General features: G+C 36.2%; 1 protein-coding gene across 2 annotated transcripts in view; it reads left to right on the forward strand.

Moving 5' to 3' along the window:
• Window positions 1-25,793, forward strand: part of dnhd1 (dynein heavy chain domain 1) — an 80,107-nt gene that overhangs the window by 48,914 nt on the left and 5,400 nt on the right. The window contains exons 33-42 of one of the 2 annotated variants that reach the window (XM_087273464.1): window positions 1,901-2,008; window positions 2,102-2,269; window positions 6,514-6,692; window positions 6,774-7,775; window positions 9,238-9,409; window positions 9,485-9,598; window positions 13,954-14,152; window positions 14,239-14,330; window positions 17,276-17,425; window positions 23,663-24,282. In XM_087273464.1, the coding sequence (XP_087129590.1) occupies window positions 1,901-2,008; window positions 2,102-2,269; window positions 6,514-6,692; window positions 6,774-7,775; window positions 9,238-9,409; window positions 9,485-9,598; window positions 13,954-14,152; window positions 14,239-14,330; window positions 17,276-17,425; window positions 23,663-24,282 (2,804 nt within the window). The remainder of the gene's footprint in view (window positions 1-1,900; window positions 2,009-2,101; window positions 2,270-6,513; window positions 6,693-6,773; window positions 7,776-9,237; window positions 9,410-9,484; window positions 9,599-13,953; window positions 14,153-14,238; window positions 14,331-17,275; window positions 17,426-23,662; window positions 24,283-25,793) is intronic. The other variant, XM_087273465.1, reaches the window with a different exon arrangement.

Below are 25,793 nucleotides of genomic sequence, written 5' to 3' on the forward strand. Positions count from 1 at the left end.
TTGCGAAATATTTAAAAAAGAAAAAAAATCAAAGGGGGGCTAATAATTCTGGCTTCAACTGTATATAGTGAAATTTTTACTCTTTTTCAAATATTTTCCAAGTGATGTTTAACAGAGCAAGGACATTACACTGTATTTCCGGTAACATTTTCCCTTCTGGGAATTTCTTCATTTTGGAAGGAATAAAAGCAGTTTTTAAATTTTCCTAAACTAATTTTGATATTAATATTATTAATACATTTAGTTCTGACAACAGGGTTGAGAATAAAACTGCAGTGTCTTTACTGATAGTAAATAGTAAATAGAATAGTAATAGTAATAGTAAGTAGATAGAATAGTAGTGTTGTGACACGGTGGACCAAGGGTTTAAAGCGTTTATCAAAAAAATTATGCATCTCGCAGTAAAGCAGTGTATGGGAGCTTGATTCATTTTGCCATGACCATGTTTTCAGTGACATCTGAAGCTTAATTTTCGCTTATACTCACGTGACTGCTTTGAATTTTGATTCAAAGGTTTAAACACCCTTGTGAGTTAGTAAAGTGCATAGCGAAAGATTAGGCATCGATTACATGCATTTCGGCTGTTTCAAAGCACTGCACCGGTCACACACACCAGTAATTAAACTAAAATACAATAGTAATTTATTATACGTTTTTAAACCACATTAAGGTGTATTAGTGTGTTATTTATGGCTATTTTTAAAAAAGGCCACTGCTTATTGGGGTATAGTGTGTAACGGAGGCTAGCTGGCGAGTGCCTCACTCTCATAGCCTCCTCCTTTTAGCACTCGCTTACCATGCAGGAATCCCTTGTTTGATCCCCGCTCGGAACAAGTGGTTAGGTATAGAACTGGTTGTAATATGATAAACATAAATACTTTTGAATACCTTGGATTTCATTACAGTTATCGGTGGTGTAATGTAACATACCTTATATGTAATAGACTACGATAATTGTAATGGTTAATAATTGATGGTAATTTGTTTATGTTACTTTTGTTGTATTACTACATTAATGAGTTTGTAAGTTGTCATTGTTTGATATTTTTGCAACACAGTGCTTTCCCACACTTTAACCAGCAGAGGTCCTCATCGAGCTCTGATTTGGAAAGCTTCGAGTAACGAACCTTTTTCCAATACACTTGAGTCAAATGATTCACAGGTTTAGAAAGCTTTATTTTACAATCACTAAAGATTAGGCAGGCTGGCAATGGTTAATCACAGGAGCAAACAGAATCATAAAGGGCAATTGAAAAGAGTAGTCAAAGCAGGCAAGAGATCGGTTCAGGCAGCTAACATAACACAAACTAGATTAGGGTCTGGAAACATGACATGGACAAACAAGGCAAGGTAAAGGCTTCGTAATTTTTACAGATTAACAAGACTCAACACTGTTTGTGTGCTATAGTGTGGTATATAAATAGTCCATAATGGGTTACCAGCTGTTTGTGTAATCAGTGAAAATGGAGAACGGGTGTGTGCGAGGTGCATGCTGGGAGTTGGAGTTTGTTAATCGTGGCTGAATTGCACTTCTATAGCAATCTGTAGCTGATAGATTGCTGGTCATCGTAACAATTATTAGCTTCCATAAGATTTTTTGGCTACAAAACAAACCACTGTTGTCTAATGACTTGCATATTTAACCTAATTTAAGTTACATAAGCTAGTTAAGCCATTAATTTGCCACTGTGTCTTGCAAGTAACTAAAATTTTAATATATTGTCACCATGGCAAAGACAAAAGAAATTTGTTATTAGAAATAACTTATTAAATATATTATGTTTAAAATGTGTTGAAAAAAACTTCTGTTAAACAGCAATTGGGAAATATCTTCAGAATTCTGTTAATTTTGACTTCAACTGTATGTGTAAGCTTAGAAATGTCATTAAGTTATTGTTAGTTTTCTTTGTAGGTCAGTCTAAAAGTCATGCAGAGGCTAAATATGGACTTACAGTTTCTTCTGATGATCCAGAGTTACTTGATAAACTGAATCATGGAGCGAAAGAAGGTCAGTCTTTTGCAAAGTCTTCCTCACTTTGATCTTCAGATTATTTTTTTAAATGTGACATATTTAAGTGTAACTTGCTTCCGTCTGCTGCAGGTCTAAGAGTATTGGTGAAGCATATTGAACGAGCAATATCAAATCTGCAAGTCCTTCAGGCATTTGTAACACCAGAAACCTGTGGTAATAGCCACACAGTTCAGTCTGCTCATCCTGACTTTCATCTTATTATGAGCACTTCCCTTCCAATCCGAACTCTGATACAGGGTAAGTGATTGTGGATGTTACATCATGATTTTTTTTGTATGGTCCTTTTTTAAAATTTTCTTTTTACAATAATTATAACGAGCAGCATATATTAAGTTCAATGCAATTAAAAAGCTATTGTTCAATAACAGTTGTTGCTTTTTAATTCTGATAAGACCAACAAAGGCTCATTCTGAAAACGTAGCTCTATGTACATTTCTGGAGATCGCGAACTATGTAGGCAGAAGTACGTATGGCTGTATTTCATCTTTTTAATAAACGCTACGATGTGGTATGATGCCGTTCCTTTTCGCACTTACCAGCTGACTGCTTACCTCTGTATACACAGCTTTCCTGCTGTGCTATATACACATTTTAGAGCTTCCTTAAATTGGCGACAGAAAGAGCTTAGCTCTCTTTTTCATGTTTGCAGAGTTCTCGATTTTTAAAGTTGTGGTATTCTTTTTGAATCAACCTGTATATTTAATATATCCTAAGACTGACCTCTGAGCACCACCTTTAAAAACGAGCAAAAACCCTCAATAAATTATGAAAGAGAGCTGACAAGGTTTCAACTCTTAGCCAAATGTCATGACTTTTCCCTGACTTTCACTGACTAAAGAGCTGAATTTACATGGCTTAAAATGAATGGAAAAACAAGGTGCTCTTGTGCTCAGCATGTTATTAAAAATCATAGTAGAGCTTGAATATGATTTTTAATTCATCTGATAGCCATCATGAGAGCAATAATTGATAGATTACCTCAGATTTTTAATAGAAATGAAATGAAACAAGAGCACTTTCTAGACACAAAACTCTAAACCAGGGGTGGCCATCCCTGTTCCTGGAGAGCCACCGGCTGTTTCTCAATATGCGTTCTTCAGCGGTCTTGCGTCCTCGTGTTCTCGTGAAACGTCATCATCAGCTGCCTAAGTTCAGTTCCAATACTCAAGACCGCAAGTACGGAGGACGCGTGAAACTTCCCGGATGTGTTCTTGATATCGAGGACGCACTGATGCAGACTTGAGCACCGAACTCGCTCTGGAAGTCCCAGAAGTCATTGCGACTGGAGGTGGGAAGCGCTACATTTTATCTAGATTTATTATTAAAGTTCATAGATATGAACTATTTACCTCAGGAGTTTCTCTAAATGAAATGGTGAAAGTAAACATTACCATGGACATCTTAATAAAGGAATAAACATATTAAGGGTGTTTGTTTGCTGAAATTCATATTAAAATCTGTTTTATTTATATTGTGCAGCATATATTTATAATGTTTTTATGCAAAGTATATATATTTTGAAAAGGGGAAAAACAATAAATCGTTGTATGAAGGCTGTAATGTTTAAATAATTTACCATTTAAAACACGTGAAGATCATGTGACCATCAGGAAGAACGCAGCATCCCATTTCTCAAAGGACGCGTTCTCTGCCCTCGCGGTCTCCTGAGTTCGTTCTTCCGTGGACACCTGGCAAGACTGGTCTCCACAAGAACACAAGTTCGTTCTCTGCGTTCTTGGAATTGAGAAACCTTCCTGCAGATTTTAGTTGCAACCCATATCAAACACACCTGCCTGTAATTATCATATGGTGTTCAGGTCCTAATTAATTGGTTCAGGTGCAACTGAAATCTGCAGGAAGGTGGCTCTCCAGGAACAGGGTTGGCCACCCCTGCTCTAAACAGTCACTACTTTTAACACAGGCTCTCCAGTGTTCAATACTCTGCATGTTGTGTTTGTTCATTCAGAAAAGTCCTGCATTTACAGGATCAGTGGTTTACATAATCCTTTTATCATACAAATACAACAGGAACATAACTTTAAAACACCAGCACACAAGATACACATCGATTCAATAAACAATCATTGACAATCTTTAAATATTGTTATTTAAAAATATGAAACAGGTTTCGTTATGGTTTATACATACAGTAAGAGGGAACAGTTCAGATGGTGGAATCAGTGAACTAAAGTTTTATTCATTCAACCATAATGTAGGTTTACTGCAAAAAATTAATTAATTCATTCATTTTGGTTTAGTCCCTTTATTAATCGGGGGTCGCTACAGCAGAATTTACCGCCAACTTATCCAGCACATGTTTTACGCAGTGGATGCCCTTCCAGCGCAGCAAACCATCACTGGGAAACCCATACACACTCATTCGCCAACATACATACACTATGGACAATTTAGCCTACCTAATTCACCTGTACCACGTGTCTTTGGACTGTGGGGGAAACCGGAGCACCCGGAGGAAAACAACGCGAATGCAGGGAGAACGTTCAAATTCCACACAGAAACGTTAACTGACCCAGCCGAGGCTCAAATCAGAACCTTCTTGCTGTGAGGTGACAGCACTACCTACTGCGCCACTGCGCCCTTACTGCAAAAACAAACAAACAAACAAACAAACAAACAAACAAACAAACAAACAAACAAACAAACAAACAAACAAACAAACAAACAAACAAACAAACAAACAAACAGATTAGAAAAGTTAAAAGTGTTTCTCACTGCATGTCCCCATATCGAAAGCTGATATATTAAAACATATGCACACTACATGAGGACTTAACATACTGTTTATTAAATGTCATAAATGTATATCAAATATTATTCATTTATTCATTTTCTTGTCGGCTTAGTCCCTTTATTAATGCGGGGTCGCCACAGCGGAATGAACCGCCAACAGGGAACCCATGCGAGTGCAGGGAGAACATGCAAACTCCACTCCAAACTCCAACTCCAAACCAGTGACCCAGCAATCTTCTTGCTGTAAGGCGACAGCACTACCTACTGCGCCACTGCGTTGCCATATCATATATATTGTACTATTGTATTAGGTTGCGGCCAATAGGGCATCTGCTCTGTAAAACATGTGCCGGAAGAGTTGGCGGTTCATTCCTATATATACATAACATGTACATAACATATATGTATACATGACACAATATATATATAAATACAGTTGAAGTCAGAATTATAAGCTCTCCTATTAATTTTTTTCCCCGTTTTTTTATATTTCTCAAATGATGTTTAACAGAAGGTGATTCAGTGGCACAGTAGGTAGTGCTGTCGCATCACAGCAAGAAGATCGCTGGTTCGAGCCTAGTCTGGGTCAATTGGCGTTTCTGTTTGGAGTTTGCATGTTCTCCTTGCGTTCGTGTGGGTTTCCTCTGGATTCTCCAGTTACCCCCACAGTCCAAAGACATGTGAAACAGGTGAATTGGGTAGGCTAAATTGTCCATAGTGTATGAGTGTGAATAACTGTGTGTGGATGATTCCCAGAGATGGGTTGAGTCTGGAAGGGCATCCGCTGCGTAAAAACGGGCTGTAGAGGTTGGCGGTTTATTCTGCTGTGATGACCCCAGAGTAATAAAAGGACTAAACCAAAAAGAAAATGAATGAATGAATGCTTAACAGAGCAAGAACATTTTCACAGTATGTCTGATAATACTTTTTCTTCTTGAGAAAGTCTTATTTGTTTTATTTCGGCTAGAATAAAAGCAGTTTAACCACCCTAACCAGCCTAGTTAACCTAATTAACCTAGTTAAGGCTTTAAATGACAAAGATAAATCATGACAAAGCTAAAATAAATCTGTTATTAGAAATGAGTTAATAAAACTATGATGTTTAGAAATGTGTTGAGAAAATCTTCTCTCCATTAAACAGAAATTGGGGAAAGAATAATATATATATATATATATATATATATATATATATATATATATATATATATATATATATATATATATAGTTGAAGTCAGAATTATTAGCTCCCCTGAATATGTCAGATTTCTGTCCTGGGATGTGTGTTTCCATCAGTTTGACCTTGTGGATTTGGCGACAGGTTCTCCTCCACATCACAGTGGTGTTTTCATTAGTCAAACATCTTGGAAAGAAACTTTTGTCAATGTGAATTTAGGCCTGACTTTGGTCTGCTATTAATCTGTGATTGGACTTTCTTACATACAGTAATGTCAAGTATGAAACATTTTTTCATTTTTTTTTTGTTTTTGAAAGTGACAACTAAAATTTTCAACTCCCCGATATTCCTAACTATGTTTAATTTCATGATTTTCAATGTTTTGGACCACATGCTGTAATATCTTAAAAAATATAAACTTTTATAGCTACAGTATGAAATATATATTTTTTCCACTCACACTTTTTGGCCACAGCCTAGTTTGAAAACCCCTGCTGCAAGCAGTATACTGTTTTATAGGTTTTTAAAACTTTTTTCTCCACATTTTCCTGCTAGAAATTCATCCTTCATTTCTCGAGGAGGTTCAAATGATTGATCTTTCTCCAAGCACATCTGAAGTTCGGGACCTGATTCTGACAGAACTGATGCAGACTGAATGTTCAGCTCTATGGACTCTACATCATCGAGTACAAACAAAAAAACAGATACTTCAGCATAAACTTTCTGAGAACAAGGTCAGCTTGTCAAAAAGTTTTTTTTTGAATGTTCAGTTTTATAAGCATAGGTCCTAATGTTTATTTTTATGATGATTGCAGTTTTCCTTGATGGAGTATGTCATGCACGCCTCTACACCACTTTTCCAGGACCCTCAGTTCCTTCCACAGGTCTACATGTGTCAGAGTGTCTCTCTCGGACTTGAAACAGAAATCAAGGCGCTATCTCAACAGATAGATCAGCATAAACCCCTAATGACTGATTTTTATCAAATAGCAGAGCTCACCACATCCCTTTACAATGCCCTGCAGGACGTGGCCCAGCTGTCCCCCTGTTATCTTTTCACTCTTCATGGTTTCCTGCTCACTTTGCGGTCAGCTTTAGCCATGGAGAGCCCAGACGGGAGAGAGACGGAGCTCAGAGCAGGCAAATCTGAGATTACCTACAGGATTGTCTCTCATATCTTTTCCCAGTATAAACCCTGCTTGTTCCAGAGCCATTCCGCTTTATTCAGATTATTGGTATCTTTTGCCATTATTGAGCACAATGAGGGCTGCCCTGAGGTAGAACGAGTCATTTTCCTCAGAGGATTAAGCAACTGGGAGTCTTCAGAGCATTTTTTATCAGCGTCAACACAGTCTATCCCCGAGCTGCCAAGCTGGATTCAAACACAATCTCCAGATGATGTTTATCTGTTACAGACGATTGCACCCTTCAGGGGTCTTGTGTCCTCTCTTGTGAATTCATCCAGACTGTGGCAGAAATACCTGCGCTTTCCTTCCTCTACGGTGATTGGACCAGTGCCTTGTCGATCTCACTCTCATTTGTCCACACTACAGCGGGCCATTCTCTGGAAGACTCTGTGTCCTCATTGGCTAGCAGCAGTGGAAGAAGACCTCATGGCCTGTGCGAATGGACACATGCCTCAATCATATACTGGCGACCCCTCAGTGACCTCAGTGGAAAACATCTCCAACCTACTGTCCAAACATGAAGGTCCTGTAGTTGTGTTTTTACCAGATATAACCAGAGAAGCAGCAGTGAGCATCCACCCTCTCCACTTGATTAAACAAATTGCACAGTGCCAAGTGGACAACAAAAGGGTAAGTTTTTTGAGATCACATATAGGGGTATAAATGGGCTGTCCAGTAATGTTATGACCTGTCATTGACTCTCCTAGGCCCCGTTTACACTGCCAGTTAAATGTGACCCAATTCAGATTTTCTTCTCATATGTGACACAGATTGGATCTGTTCTATGACCATGTAAACACGAAAAAAAAAAAAACAAAAAAAACGTATGCATTCGGATTCATATGTGGGAATAAATCATAGAGGAATAAAACATAGAGGAGGAAAGTGGTCAGTCGCCACAATTTGCTCCCACCTGCCCTGAGATCTCTCTTGTACCCACAAATTCCTCTGAATGGTGAAGAACACCATATATAAACCATAGGCACAAGCTGCTATGATAGCTCTTTCCCTCAGCCTTGGCCTCCGCATAATTTAAAAGTTGGGTAAACTTCACATATTTCGCAGAGAAAACATTTTACAGGTAACTAAATCTAAATCTCGGACTTTCCTGAAATAAAAATGAGCAAGGTGTGAAGCACCAGAAGCGGACCATATTAAATTTAAAATTATTAAATTTGAATATATTTTGGCTAGTGTTGATATCCAGGAAGAATTAATTATTATTGTATTATTATTATTATTATTACTACTACTATTATTATTATTATTATTATTATTATTATTTTGTTTTAATTATTATTTTTTATTGAACTGGCCAAATTGTGACTAAGGACAGTTGAATGTGCTGGCCAGTTTGTTTTTTATCTAATAAATGATAGTAGGCTACAGTTTTTTTTTTACTTTAAAACTTTAACAATTTACTATTTTTTTCTAATGATATATGATGTAATAAATTTGTATTTAAAAAATTTGTCTTGTTTTTTTTCAAAAATGTTTTTTAATTGCATTTTTTTTAGAAAATATTTTATATTCAATAACACATACTGTATGACAACCACCTGTAAGTCAATGGAAAAGCGGTTGTTCCTTGCGCCACCTGGTGGCTATTGCGTAAAGCACAGAAATGTTTTTTTATATATATAATGAAAAGGTGGCTTTTACAGCCGCAGTATTGCGCGTGACTGCGGTTGACAAATTGCAGTATTGCGCGTGCAGAAACACAGGTTCCCAGTAGCCATATCTGTAGGTTGCTTAAGTGAATATAAGGTCCTGACAATGCTCTATGTATGTCATGCAAACACATTTCTCTGGATGGTCATGTGGAAATAAATAAAATCTCATTCTAAAAGTCAGAGCTTTGGACTAGTAGCTAACACATGTGCCTCTGTGCTGATCAATCCAACTTGTGACATTTTCCCTCCTCTCCTCATTAATTCCTGACCTTTCTCTTTCCATATCTGTAAAAAGTGGTATAAATGTCTAATATAAAAGGACGTTCTTTTAAGAAGTTATCATGAACACTGTCGTTCAGTGGGTGAAAAATATATGTTAAGCTTTAAATTATGTATCAGTCTGTCATTATTGTCAACAGGTGAGTGTTATTTCTTTCGGGTCCGGCTGTCATGGAGATGCTGTTCTCTCAGCTCTGGACATCGCTGTCCAAAATGGCGACTGGTTAGTGCTGAACAACTGTCATCTGCTGGACTGTTGGGATGTCAGAGTTGTGAACAAGTTAACACAAGTAGTGTCCTTCACTACAAAAGGTGACTCTAATGACCATACACACTACACCTACGAGAGTTCGTTATTTCAGTCTAAATCACCTGAGTGTTTGACAGATTTGGAGACAGATGGTGGGCCTCTTCTAAACGCTGAGAATGCAGGACGATTTGTGCATCCCCAGTTTAGATTGTGGCTTATAACCAAAGCTGACAGACCTCGCTCGGTCCCAGGTAGGCAGTGCTTTGCTCATTACACATAATGATTCTCCATAATGATGGTCTCCACAGTGGTATAATTGAGTCAATGTGAAATCAAAAACAACCATATTTACAGTGCATCTGGAAAGTAATCATAGCACTTTACTTTTTCCATTTTTTTATGTTACAGCCTTATTCTAAAATAGAAAAAAATCATTTATTTCCTCAAAATTCTACACACAATACCCCATAATGACAATGTGAAAAAAGATTTTTGAAATTCATTAAAAATAAAAAACCTAAAAAATCACATGTACATAATTATTTACAGTCTTTGCTCAATTTGTTGATGCACCTTTGGCAGCAATTACAGACTCAAGTTTTTTTGAATATGATGCCACAAGCTTGGCACACCTGTCTTTGGGAAATTTTGCCCATTCCTCTTTGCAGTACCTCTCAAACTCTATCAGGTTGGAGGGAAAGTGATGGTGTACAGCCATTTTCAGATCTCTCCAGAGATGTTCAATAGGATTTAGATCTGGACTCTGGCTGGGACACTCAAGGACATTCACCGAGTTGTTGTGAAGCCCATCCATTGATATTTTGGTGGTGTGCTTTGGGTCATTGTCCTGCTGGAAGATGAACGGTCGCCCCAGTCTGTGGTCAAAAGCACTTTGAAACAGGTTTTTATTCAGGATGTCTCTGAACATTGCTGCATTTATCTTTCCCTCTAGCCTGACTAGTCTTCCGGTTCCTGCCGCTAAAAAAACACCCCACAGAATGATGCTGCCACAATACTTCACTGTAGGGATGGTATTAGCATGGCGATGAGCAAGGCCTGGTTTTCTCCAAACATAACGACCTGGCATTTACTCTAAAGAGTTCAATTTTAGTCTCATCAGAACAGAGAATTTTGTTTCTTATGGTCTGAGAATCTTTCAGTTGCCTTTTGGCAAATTCCTGGCGGGCAGTCTGGCCACTCTACCATACAGGCCTGATTGGTGGATTGCTGCACAGATGGTTGTCCTTCTGTAAGGTTCCCCTCTCTCCACAGAAGAACGCTGGAGCTCATACAGAGTGACCATTGGGTTATTGATCACCTTCCTGACCAAGGCCCTTCTCCCCCGATCACTCAGCTTAGATGGCCGGCCAGCTCTAGGAAGAGTCCTGGTGGTTCCAAACGTCTTCAACTTATGAACTCACTCACTAGAACTTTAAGAGCAGCAGAAATTTTTCTGTTACCTTCCCCAGCCTTGTGCCTCAAGACGATCCTGTCTCAGATGTGTACAGACAATTCCTTTGTCTTCATGCTTGCTTTGTGCTTTGACATGCACTGTCATCCCTGGGACTTTGTAAAGACAGGTGTGTGCCTTTTCAAATCATGGTCTATCAACTGATTTTACCACAGGTAAACTCCAATTAAGCTGTTGAAACATCTCAAGAATGATCAGTGGAAACAGAATGTACCTTAGCAAAGGCTGTGAATACTTATGTGCATGTGATTTTTCAGTTTTTTTATTTTTAATAAAATTGCAACAATTTCAAAAACCTTTTTTCCAGATTGTCATTATGGGGTATTGTGTGTATAATTTTAAGGAAATAAATTAATTTAATCTTTTTTGGAATAATAAAGTTGTAACATAAAAAAAACCTGTTGAAAAAGATAAGTGCTATGAATACTGTTGTATATATATTTTACACTGTATGTATATTGCATATTTCTGGTTGCACTTTAAAAATATTAAGCCAGTAATACAACAACAAAACAACAAGAAAAAACATAATCCTTATTTTCTTTTGATTTTTCTTGTTCACTGAACTTTTGAAAACATCAGCTGCACTGAGCTAAAATTATTTGAAGTTGAGTGTACAAAAAACTCCTTTCGAAATCAGTACTCAGTAATAATACATTATTAGAACAAACTTCAGTTTCTTCAATGTAAGAAAAAAGACAAATGTTAATAAAACATGTTTTAGACACAGGACAGGACGCAAGACAACAATAACAGTAAGCAAGACAAGAATTAAAACATGACAGGACAGAGAAAAATGCTTTGTAAAGGAAAAAACAAGACTCAGCAAATAGTCTGTGTAAATTAGGTATTTTTATAGTCTCTGTAATTAGTCCATCATGAGCTTCCAGCTGTGGGTGTGTGTGTTCCTCCATTTTAATTATAGTTTGAGAATTTGATTTAACATTTAATTATTACAGGATTTTACTGAGTTGATCATGAAAATTAAATATCAAATACAGTAGATTTCTCATTTGAGAATGCTTTTTGATTTATTATTTGATCATTTGAGCTTTTGATTTATCATTTGGGTAGTTGATTTGAAATTTTCATTTATTATTTGTTCTTTTTAGGCATTTGAATTTTCATTTTAATGTTGTTAGGAAAAAAACAATAGCAGAATATTTTTTGGTTGAACTTCCAAATCTTTTCAACTTGATGAAATTTTTTATTTAAGTTAGGTAAACATGTTAAATGTAGTTTTACAGACATTTTTTTTACTGAATTATGCCAAACAAACAAACTTATTGTTATTTAAAGGGGTGGTCCACTGCAATTTCATATTTTAAACTTTAGTTGATGTGTAATGTAGCTGTGTGAACATAAACAGCATCTCTGCATGTAAAAAGCTTAAAGTGCAATGCAAAGGGAGTCCTTGGTTTTTACAGAAACTTAGCAAAGCCTACAATGAATGAATTTTAGGGACTACAAAAAATACTTCTCGCCCTTGTGAGATCACAAAGGTACTTTTACAGCAGACACACACTGCGCAGCTAAGGGCCGTGGCCAGAGGCGCTGTAACGTTATTGCAGAGAGCTAAAATGCGTCCAAAAGCTGCTATTTTCACAGAGCTTCATCTGTTTCTGTATTTGGGCTTCCAAAGGACACAACACAAAGACAGAAGTGCTTACAGTTTAATATTAATTATGTTCCAGAGAATTATAAAATACATAGCAAGCATGATTTGACAGAACAGCTCCAGAATCTGTCCCAGTTCAGTGCTTGATTCGGTTAAAAGCTCCACAAAGCAGAAGCTGTGAACTACAACCTGTAAGTGTTTTTATTTGCTAAAATTGATCATGACATGTCCACTGTTCAGCGTTAACAGTATGCTGTAGCAACAATGTAAACAACGGGAAATGCTGTTTTGCACCGCAAACGATTTAGCTACAAATTCATATTTATCAGTCAAACTGCTGTAAACACACACACACACACACACACACACACTTCACCAGCGCGTTCGTGTCTCTTTATGTGTGTGCGCGACTTTGCAATGATTCTTTTTAGGCAGCTTTTCCATGCGTTTTACATCTCAGATAATGAAGTCGCAAAAGATATGTGGATGATTCATATTACTTACACCTGCATATTCTGAATACATGTGAAAGACAAGGGCCTCGCTAGGTGCTCATCTGTTATAAAACACTCACAGGACATTAATTCGAACAACTATGCGGATATATTAAATAGTTCAGACAAAAATACGCAAGGAGACAGGTTCACTTCACGCATAATGTTATTTTGTGAATGAGCAGACTTACGTGTACTAGCTGGAGACGTGATCATGAGGATGTTTTTATGCCGAGTTTGAAGTAATCACCCAGAGAACAGGAGAAAGTGCATTCCTTCGATCATTTTAATTTAGCATATTAATCATGAAATCCTCAAATTATAGTATAATATTGAGAGTTAGTTTTAATCTTACAGCCCACCTGCAGGATCGCTGAGGCCCACTAGTGGGCCGCTGCCCACTGGTCTAAAATCCCTGCTATATATAATATGAAATCACTAAAACACGGTAAAACAGTAGAAATTGCATGAGATATTTCTCTTTTTTAATGTAAATGTCTGAGAGACTGTTTAGACTGCAGGTCTAAATTTGAAATGGCAAAATGGCCTTAAACAATAACTAAATGCACTACAGAATGTTACTTTTTCACACACTTGCACAAATTGCATGAATCAGTGCTGCACCAACTTCTGGACACTCGTAGCTTGTTAGTTAAACCTATCATATCGTTGTCACAGCTAGATTTTTCCCTCTTAGGTCACACAGATTTTGCTCTGCATATAAATGCATCAACCTGCTTTCTGTCAGCTTAGTATAGGTGCATATAATATAACATAATGTTAAATGTAAGGTAGAAAGATGTTTTAAAAGTGTTTTTGTTTGTTTTGTTTTTGATGTAGTTAATAAACAATAAAAAATGAACTTGATTGTAGTGTGTTACCAAAGTTTATATTGAATGATGTGACAAGGCCAGGTCTAAATGTAGGAGCAAGTAAATGAATTGGTTTCACATACAGTCTAAAGGGTCATGATATCGAAGTGTTCTCTGTTATAATATGTGTATAACCTTTCATCTGATTTAGTTTCTGTTAGGATTAGAGCCTTGCACTTGGCGTGTGATTCCTCCTTGGACCTGAAGGATGAACTGTGGTCCTCGATAAAACAGACAATCCCCATGTTTTCTCCTGAAGCCTCTGTGCAGATTCAGTGTGCCATCCTGCATTCTGTCCTGCTGCACAGACAAACATTCAAACACATGGGCCAAGCGCAGCTCTACTTTTGGTAGGTATTTGAGCACATTGGAGTGCACAATCATTTATTTATTGCATTTATATCTCTAATCTGACTAATCTTCATTCTATTTATAGGACTCAGGAAGATTTACATGCTCTGATTGACACATATCACCGCATAGCCAAACACTGCAGTGATTCCTCTAGAGCTTTGGAATACATAGCAGGTACTGCTGGTACTTAAAACTTTTTAAATGGTTTATAAACTGCTTTTTATTTTGTTGGTTTTCTGAGATCTACTTATAATGTTATAATTAGAATTAATTGACTATTTTCTGTTTTAATCTCAGTGATTGGAGCACCTTATATGAATAGGTGTGGCAGATTGTAGACTTAGTAGTAAATGCCCACTGGTATGATTGGCATACTGCATTAAATTAGTTTCACGAAAGTTTGAAAGAAAGCTGTGTGCTCACCATTGTAAACATCTGCTTATATATACTTGATAGCCCAAATCCTTCAATGATGGATTTTGTTGTGACCAAGTACATATTAAGGTAAGTTTTATTAACAAATTTCGAGAGGATCATATGCTATAATTAATTGCGGGTGGTCTCTCATCAACAGTCATTGACAAACCAATCAGATGAATCCAGGCCCACTATAAATAACCCATTTTGTCTTACTTCCCCTATCTTCATTTTTTAAAGGAATCCCTTCATCCACTCGATGTCCCTATTTGCCTCATTTACCAGGTGGAGCTTTCAAGACTGATCTCAGACCACCTTTTATGCTAAATCACCAGGTGGGAGCCCTAGGCTCAATTATCTCCAAGCTAAAGGTTCACTCCTGGGACAGCATGCCAAACCCGCAATAAGAATCAAACAATAGCAAAGTGTGAACTCTTGCAATGATCTGTAAAAACAGACAAGGCACTAGTGAACAAATAATAAAACAGTTACTCAACCTTGTGTGGTGCCATATGACTCATGGATCAATATAGTCAGCGCAGCAGTCTAGTGTTTTTCCACTGCTTAGAGTTTCGTTGTTGTTTGGTTTCTGTTATTTAGGTGGTGTTCTGTATATTTTGGTCCTACCCTGTCAGATTTTCCTCCCATTCAAAAAGTAGGTTGCACATTTTGATGACGAAAGCAGATTGTGCTACTTGCATAAATTTTGATGTGGAGCGGTGTGATATGAGGCTGGAATATTGCCTTAAACTAGGGTTAAACACTTAACCTCAGAATCATTCAAGTATAGTGTTCGTAGCATAATCTGATTGGTAGGATTAAATGTCAGGACACTGGACATAAACAGACAGTGATGTCCTGATCTTCATCTGCAGAGGCCATGCTTATCCACATTATTGTGTAATAAATTGGTTCATTCCACACACTGACTATATTTACTGTACATGGACATCAGTAATCAAATTATTCGCCTTAATCTGATTGAGACAATAATATGATTAAGGTGTTTACATGAGTTGATTTTTAGATGTTCCTTTCATGATCTCGTTTTACATGTTATAGTGCATAATTCGATTAACGTCTTTGCATCACCACGCTATCCATGTTTCTTCTGGAGTTTTATGTAATTTCGGGTGCTCCATTTTTAATTTGTTGATTTTAGCCTTCACTTTCATTCAGGAATATTTCATTAATGCCAACCATGACAAACTAAGGTACTGAATTCGACTACAATGTATAAGGACTGCTGGAAGAGCGTTGTTTTGATCAAATTTGATACCGCACGCCAAATGGAAGAAAAAAAAAACTCCACGTTATGCGATGCAGATGTGGTCCTACTGACTCTGTATGCAGAGAATAGTGTCAAACAGCCATCTGTGTATAAACTATCCTGTTGCAAAACACGGCAAAATGTCCTACATAATAATAATAATAGTTTGAGTAAGGTGTTTATATGTCTGTACTGCACTTCAATATTGTGACTAAAATCGGCATACTCCACATGTCTTAATTCGATTTCTGTTAGATTATGACCTGATTAAATTAATCAAAAATCACTGTTTACATGGTAGACTCTTAATCAGAGTATTGTCTTAATCAAATTATAATTTAATTAAAGGTGTCCATGTAAATGTACTCGTTGTTTTTCCAGATTGACTTTAATGCAAGCTGTCTTATACTGTGACTGAATGAGCTCAAACACACTGCACAAGTTAAGAAAACAAATGCATTAGAAAAACACTTTTTACTATTACTATTATTCTATTGGAAAAACTGTATTTTATGGTAAAAAAAAGAGAAAACTGTTGTTATTTGTATCAATATTAACGGTGCTGGCCCTGTATTTACTTGGTATCTGTTACAGGCACCAGCTAGAGTGCCCACCACACACATTTGAGGGCACCTCACATATGCAACTGAACTAGACTACACACCCCTTAATCTTATACAACTCACACTTGATAGCTATGAACTTTTTATCACACACTTTATATAGCCTTGTGTTTCAGTCTGTGTTTGTTAGCCTTTGAATGTTTGTCTGTGTTGGTGCCTGTTCTCTTGTGGATATCTTTGAACCATACCTGCCACCACTCATTTCACACCCATCTCCCCACACCCTCTCATTGTGTTAGTTTTCCTGGGAAACTCAATCTAGTTACAATCTAGTTACAAAAAATCCCTTGTGGCCATGTAAGTCAAATTGCAAAGTCACCTCACGTAGTTCATGAAATATGAAAATCTGGCAAAAAAACATTACAACAAAGTTGCACTGTTGATTTCTTTGTAGGTGCTAGATGGTTGACTTAAACAGTGGCAATAGCAACATTATATATTATGTATACATTATATATTAATATCCAAAATTTTGCAGTATCCCTCACACCTAAACAGGAAGCAGGTTCATCTCTTTTTTGGGTTCCCCAACACATTTCCATTGGGGTCTGTGATGTTTTGCAGCACATTTTTATGTATTGTGAAACATAATATTGTGAGAAAGACTTTCTTTCAATATGTTAGTGTTGACTTACAGAACATTTGAGCTCTCTGAGCCAACATATTTCCAAGATAAATGAGAAAGTTCTGAAACTTACAGGATGCTTTTTTATTGTACAATGATGTCAAAGGATAAATAGAATTTTGATTCCTCACTTCATGACCCTATAAAATTATTTTTGATCTGTTTGAATCTGTTCTTTCAACAGGTCACCTGGTTTATGGGAGCCACGTGTCAGACCATGCTGATCTAGCAGCTGTGCAAAGTGTGGTTAGAGCTTGTCTGAGTCAACCGTCTACTTCATGGGAGAGTGGTCAATGCATTCTTTCTGATATCATTAACTTAATAAGAAAATGTGGTATGTAAACAATCTATCGCCATGCTCATTGTAAATATGTGTCCCATTATACATTTTTGGGTAATGTAAAATATGTTGTTTCAAATACGCTTTGTTTCTTGGTGCTGTGGTTTCCACTACAGTCCAAAGACATGCAGTATAGATGAATTGAATAAACTAAATTGTCCGTATAGTGCAGTGGTTCTCAACCTTCTAATGGTACATGGAGGAATGAAATATGTCATGTACATGCTACATATATTTCAAAATTTATCAAAAATAATGTATATACTATGCCATATATGACACATAGCCTATATTTCTGAGGTAATCTGCCACGTTTTTTTTAACTGTGCAGAGTTGTAGCTCCTTTACTAGGCCTACTACACCACTGTATTTGAATACTGCTCATTTTTGTGGTACTTGAAGAGACAATTTTTTTTTCTGAGATGGTACTTGATGAAAAAAGTTTGAGAACCACTGGTATAGTGTATATGTGTGTAAAAATGATTGTGTATGGGTGTTTCCAAATACTGGGTTGCAGTTGGAAGGGCATCCGCTGCATAAAACATATGCTGGAATAGTTGGCAATTCATTCTGCTGTGGATACCTTTGAAATAGAGAGCCGAAGCCGAAGGAAAATTAATGAATGAAAGTACGTTTTGTTGCATGTTTTAGATGGCAAATCCACTAGAGGGTGCTGTTTACATTTTTCCACTTACTGTTCTTTGGCTTAGTCCAGGGGTGTCCAAACTACGGCCCGTTTTGTGGCAGCCCGCGAGGCTTTTTATAAATATCAATAGAATCTGGCTCGCTATACAAAAATGAACGTAATTCAATAAATAACCACCGGGTGTTGCTATTACATGCATTCAATTAAGCAGCAGTTCTTGTTATGATCTATCTATCTATCTATCTATCTATCTATCTATCTATCTATCTATCTATCTATCTATCTATCTATCTATCTATCTATCTATCTATCTATCTATCTATCTATCTATCTATCTATCTATCTATCTATCTATCTATCTATCTATCTATCTATCTATCTATCTATCTATCTATCTATCTATCTATCTATCTATCTATCTATCCACACACACACACACACACACACACACACACACACACACACACACACACACACACAGTTGAAGTCTGAATTATTAGCCCCTCTTATTTCTCTTTTTTAAATATTTCCCAAATGATGTTTAACAGAGCAAGGACATTTTCACAGTATGTGTGATAATATTTTTTTCTTCTGGAGACTTATTTGTTTTATTTCGGCTAGAATAAAAGCAGTTTTAATTTTTTTATTTTTTAAGGTCAAAATTATAAGCCCCTTAAGTCTTCAGAACAAACCATTGTTATAAAATAACTTGCCTAATTACCTTAACTTGACTAGTTAACTTAATTTATATATATATATATATATATATATATATATATATATATATATATATATATATATATATATATATATATATATATATATATATATATATATGATATAGATGTATAGATATTTATATATACATATATACAGTTGGAGTCAGAATTGTTAGCCCCCCTAAATTATTAGCACCCCTGTTTATTTTTTTTCCACACATTTCTAAACATAAAATTTTTAGTAACTCATTTCTAATAACTGATTTATTTTATCTTTGCCATGATGACAGTACATAATATTTGACTAGATATTTTTCAAGACACTTCTATACAGCTTAAAGTGACATTAAAAGGCTTAACTACATATATATATATATATATATATATATATATATATATATATATATATATATATATATATATATATATTTATGCGTGTCTGTGTGATGTATGTAAAATTTGTCCCGCAACAACGTTTTTTTTTTTTTTTGCATCTGGCCTTCGGCCCAAAAAGTTTGGACACCCCTGGCTTAGTCCATGATCAATCAGTAATTGCCACAGCTGTATGCCTACTTCTCAGGCATATGTTTTATATGACAGATGCTCTTCCAGCCACAACTGTGTAGACTTTTTGTAACTCTAAAATATGTTACACAGAAGTACATTTCTTTGTAAATTTACATACACGTCCTTCTTGTACAAGTCCATGCTAGGGTCGTCCAGATCACCTAGACTAGTGAACCCCTTCACTAAATCCAACCAATAGTGATTTCAGAAGCAAATGTAAGAGAAAACAATGTACATTTAGCTTGTCTTTACATAGATCTCTTTTACTTTTAAAGTAATTTTACCCGACTCTCTCTCTCTCTCTGTATGATTGTATATATTATGAGACATGGACTTGCTCTTTGCATTAAAAAAGCTTTCCCACTGTCTTAAAAAAAAAAAAAAACTGGATGTATGAAGTAGCCTAAGCTTGCAACACTGATTGATATTTCTGCACCTGGAATTTGTCATGTATTAATTCAAATCTTGACAGCTATAGACATTATGAAAATACATTTTAGTATATTGTGATTAAAACAACAACAAACATTGTTTTTTTAATCCCAGTACATCGAAAACAGCCTTGTAAATTCCTTGAAATATCATTATAATTAAAAACATTTATTTGCTCATATTCAGTCCTTAAAGAGGACCTATTAAGCTCCTTTTTGCAACAAGTAAAATAAGTTTCTGATATCCCTAATTGTGGGTGTATGTGAAGTTTCAGCTCAAAATACCTCACAAACAATGTTTTATAACTCTTTAAAACTGCCCCTTTTAGACGTTGACCCTTATTGTGCCGTTTTGGTGACTGTCGCTTTACGTACAAATGAGATTGTGCTCCCAGCCCTCTTTTCAAAAGAGGACGGAGCTACAAATACCTGTGTGATTGCATAGTGGCAGATTCAAAAATAAGACTAACGTCCTATGCCAACAAGGGAGAGATTGTCACTAATGAGTGGGGCTTTCCTCCTCTGATGACATGTATAAAGGGAGTATGTAAATCAATGTGTGATTATAAAAAATAGAATTTATACATTTTTACCATAAGAATCTGGCTATGCTCACAGACTGTTTTCCAGACAAGTGTGTTTAAAGTGATTTTTGCATGATAGGTCCCACTTAAAATTGTTTAAAAACTTCTAATTCTGAAATCGAATCATTTCAATGAATCTTTTCCTTATTTACAACGCTATAGAGTGGAGGAACTATGACGTCAATTTGTATGCAAAAACCCGGAAGCGAGTTAGCATTTTAGCACTTCCGGTTCCCTCGTCCCAAAGTCAATGGGTTTTTTGAATGGGGTTTCAGTAAAATCACTTAAATAAGGTCCGTGGCTAACACCAACTCAATATACTTTCACGTTTTGTTCTACGACATAAAACACATCAGTTACAGCACATTCTTCAACTTTTAAATCGATTATGCTTCTTTAAAAAGACGGTTGCTATCAAGTTGCTAAATGAGACTACAGGCGGAATCAGGGACATTATACGACATCGAGCTAATCTGGTCTGGAGCGCAGCTCGCTTGTGTTGGGCGTTTGGATTTGTCTGTGATTTAAGTATTTTCATGAATAGTATTTTATAGTTTGTTGTATTATTCTAATTGAGAATTCAGATTGTGTGTAGATAATTCCTTCACATGTAAAGGCTGTCGAGAGACTAATTTGTTGATCATTTATTTTAATTAAACGATATTAGGAAGATACTGCTCACCAGTGCAGCAGTCTGTTTCTTTCCTGCTATCAGTAATGCAAACGTGTAAATAAATTTGTAAAAATACATGCATCTTAACTCATTTTAACGTGATCAAGTGATTTCTCGTCATTTTTTCTTCATCTGATCACATTTAACTGCAGTATTTACACTCCTCTATAAAACGTATAGCAGATGTGACTGTATGGGCTGTTTTTCACTGTACTTCGTGACAAAAAAGGAATATTGAATGTTGCAATGATGATGAAACTTGCAGGCATTTGATAGACTTGTTCCTCCTCACGCCTAATTTCTGTCATCTGTTAAGGTAAGCGGGCAGTGTGCACGCGAGTGATACACTTATTTAAATATGTCTCATAATAATACTATATAGGCACATTTATACAGATTTTTTAAACTTTTAGAACAACCGCAAAGCAAAACAGACATATTTCCCACGTAAAAACGATCCAAAAGGCACAAAGGTCTATGTTTGTTTGCGTATTTATTAGTTTATAATATATAGCGTGGATTATAATATAATAAACAGAGAGATTAACTCTTTGTTATGGACGTTATTTCTAAAAAATAAGCTTGATAAGTCGTCTGTAGCAGGGTGGGGCTGACGTCACTGACGAGCACCCCGAGGGCGCTGTAGTCCGTTTATAGCCTAATGTTAGCTTTTCAAGTCTTGCGTTTGCATTTAAGATCCAAAAGTGCTCAATGTTGTATTTTCGTGTGACAATTATCCGGCTGAACAAAACGTGTAAGTGTAATGAACAGTGTTTGAACACAGAGCTTATTATTTGCAATCTTCGAAAACCCTATGGGAAAATCCTATAGGGATTTTCACGAGGGAACCAGTTTTATGCTAGCAGCCGATTAGCCTACAAAGTGACGTCATAGTTCCTCCACTCTATTAGGCCGCATTTACACTGCACTGTTCAAGTGACTCAATTCCGATTTTTTTTTCTCCCATGTGGCACAGATCGGATATGGCCCATTTACCTGTAAGCAGGAACAAATCACATGGATTCCTATTTACTCCAATCAGATTCAGGTCTTTTTCATATGTTGAAATTTATCCGACATAAATCGCATCTGTGTTCTCATGTCTGCATTGTAAGCAGGTAGATCAGATTTTCATCTGTCAGTACGAGAAGCGCGCCATTAAAAACCATAGCGAATGACGTCAAGTCTGACACTTTCTTTTCAGAACAGACTTAAGCAGAGTCTCAAACCTTAAATCTCATACATGAGGACTTAAAAAGCTGTCATATTGTCATATAGCACAGGTATTTAAGATATTTAACGAGAGAGAGAGAGGACAATGTCCGCCACGTAACCAATATAAACTAATATAAAAATAGTGCATACAACATGTGCATAAATCATGCAATGGACATTACAATATAATGCCAGAAGGTTTAAAACAGCCTATATATCAAAAGAAGATGGACAAATGAGAACCTTTCTGTCATAAACTATAGTTAAACACTCTGTCAAAAGCTACAAACAGATTACATACAGGAATAGAGAAAAGAGCAGAAAAGAGTCAGCGTCCGCTTATTTACCTGATCATTGCGTCTTTGCCGTGTTCTGTATAAATGCAGACAATCGGATACGAGTCACTTTTAAAAGATGATGTAAGCAGTTCATCAAAAAAATCGGATACAGTCACAAAATCGGAATTGACCATCAAGATCTGCAGTGTAAATGCAGCCTTAGTTGCCATTAAGTAAGAACAAGTAAATATAGCAACCCAGGTTCATTCTGATTACGTACCCCTATATACTTTTCTGTAGAGAGCGAAATACGTCCCAGGAGCTACGTTTTTTTGCAGTTATTGTTTTCGAGAATTCATTAGAGGCCGCTGTGTATGCGTTTTCAGATCTCACGAGTGCGATTTGTGCCTGCTGTTCTTGCTTAAATACACCAGAGGCCGCTGTCGACTGACTGACAGATTCACTGACCAACCGACCAATCCCTCCCCTTCCCCTAAACCCAACCAATAGTGTTTTTAAAAGCATCGATTGATCCGATCACCCACTTCCCTAAACCCAATCGCAGTATTTTAACAAGCAATTCAAAAAAAAAAAAAAAAAAAAAGAAAAGGCCCCTGATTTTGACTGTTTTCAGATTTTACCACATCCTCACCCTGTTAGTTACTTGTTTATTTATTTATTTTTGCTTTAGTTTTTGTCTTATCTGCTTTCTGGAAACGTTCTTAACCAGACTCAAACCCCGATGTTGCCATCAACTCCGCTCTGCGTCTCAAGTCTGCTGACATAAAGTACGTGTTGAGCTACCAGACAAACTGGTAACAGTGGAAAAGCTGTCCATATGGAGATAAGTGGTCCACTGGTAAGTGAAAAAATAAACGGCGTCATACTACTGCGTTGCGTTGGTTTTAAAGATGAAATGCAACCATACGTAGCTCTGGCTACATAATTTGCGATCTCCAGAAACGTATATAGGGCTGTGGTTTTAGAATGACTCTATGTTGCAACCTACAAACCTATTAGCCTACATGTTAAGGGGGGCTTTAAACATTGTTTTTAAAATCATCCAATAATGACTGAACATTTACTTTGTTCTTTAATGCTTCACTTAATTTGTGCAGAAGGTGAGAACCTACTGACAGAAGTGAGACATCACATTCAGTCTATCAGCAGAGACACACTCCCGTTACTTCTGGGCTTTAGTCCAGGAATGGCAGATGAACTGGTCAAACTAAAAAGTTATAGCCTCAGCAATCTTCTACATCAATCACAAAACATCTGTGTGGATGCCAGAAGAGAAACCAATGTTGTACTGCTACCCCAAGAACTTCCAGACTACCGGACAGCTTGGGAAAGGCTGCTGACTTTACAAGACAAGCTAAAAAAAATGGAGATTGGCATGGGAATGGAATCTTCTTATGGGCCGTTGCATTGTTTTTTCCAGGCAGAATGGGAACGTCTGGACTCAATGGTGTCTTCCCTGCTCTCAGACAATTTTCAGCCGGTTAAATATAACATGACAAGCTCCGCTGCTGCACTTCTAACAGCATCAGCTCTCTCACGTCTGGAGACTCGAGCAGAGCTGCTCAGGTCGTACCTGTGGGAAGAGTCATCCAGGATTACACCTCATGTTTATCGATTGGCTGCCTTTCACAATCCCAGAGGCTTTCTGGCAGCGCTTATCAGAGATGAAGCCCACATCCAAAACAAGGAGATCAGTCTATACTGTTTGAATTTCAAGGTAAATCTCACACTGCATAAATCAACCACGTATAATCCACAAAAAAAATAAAATAAATAAATATATAAAATATTTACAGTTGAATTATTATCCCCTGTTTATTTTTTCCCCCAATTTCTTTTAAACAGTACAAAGATTTTTTTCAACACATTTTTAAACATAATAGTTTTTTTTAACTCATTTCTAATAACAGATTTATTTTATGTTTGCCATGATGACAGTAAATAATATTTTACTAGATATTTTTCATGACACTTCTATACAGCTTAAAGTGACATTTAAATGTTTAACTAGGTTAATTAGGTTAACTAGGCATGTTAGGGAAATTAGGCAAGTTATTGTATAAAGATGGTTTGTTCTATAGACTATTGGGAAAAAAATCTGCTTAAGGGGGCTAATAATATTGACCTTAAAATGTATTTATTTTTTTTTTATTACAAACTGTTTTTGTTCTAGCTGACAAAAAGCAAATAAGACTTTCTCCAGAAGAAAAAACATTATCAGACATTCTGTGAAAATTTCCTTGCTCTGCTAAACATCATTTGGGAAATATATAAAAAGGGGGACTAATAATTCTGACTTCAACTTTATATACAGTATTTGGTCCAAAGATGGTTCAAACTCAATAATTAATTAAATTATACAACAGGGTCAAGATCAAGACAACAGGCTTGCATTTCAAGAATTACAATAAAATATATATACATACAAACACAGTTTCACATTCTTAAGATGTAAACCTAAAAGAGACTAAACGAGATCTATGAATCATTATATGACGACGGCTCATATAGTCAAAACATTTGTTTTTCTTTTCTCATCATTTAAAGGAAATTTGATCTATAGCGTCAAACTCTGGAAGAGTACTTTGATTTATATTTGATCATATTTGATCATTTATATTAGATCATTTATTTATAATTAAATTGTCAACAAAAATTTAATTATTAATTTTTACAATTTATAATATAATAATAATAATAATAATAACAATATATTTACAACTATTAAATTGTAAACAACCCTGAATTGTAGGTTAAGCATCTTTTAAATATTTTTTTAACAAAATGTGCATCCCCATTACTCAGATTTTGGTGATTTGTATCATGTTGTGTAATAAGTTGTATAAAAAAAATGCTAGTATATACAGTTGAAGTCAAAAATATTAACCCTCTTTTAAATTTTTTTTCCTTTTTTAAATATTTCCCAAATTTTGTTTAACAAAACAAGGACATTTTCACAGTATGTCTGATGAAATAAAAATAAAAACAGTTTTTAATTTTTTTAAGGGAAGTTAAGACAATTCTAAGGGCCCATGCATTTTGAGGCTCCCCAGAGATATGTTAATAGGGTCCCACGAAACTCACCCCGCTTCACTTTAATTCATGACCTCCCACCCTCGCCCCGCTCTTTGCTTTAGTCCGCAACACAAAAGTTGTAAGTCAGCCTGTTGCTAACCTGCCTAGTTAACCCAATTAATCTAGTTAGGCCTTTAAATTTCACTTTAAGCT

This window comes from Danio rerio, chromosome 11 (assembly GCF_052040795.2).
Source record: "Danio rerio strain M-AB ecotype USA chromosome 11, GRCz13ab, whole genome shotgun sequence".
Taxonomy (NCBI): Eukaryota; Metazoa; Chordata; class Actinopteri; order Cypriniformes; family Danionidae; genus Danio; species Danio rerio.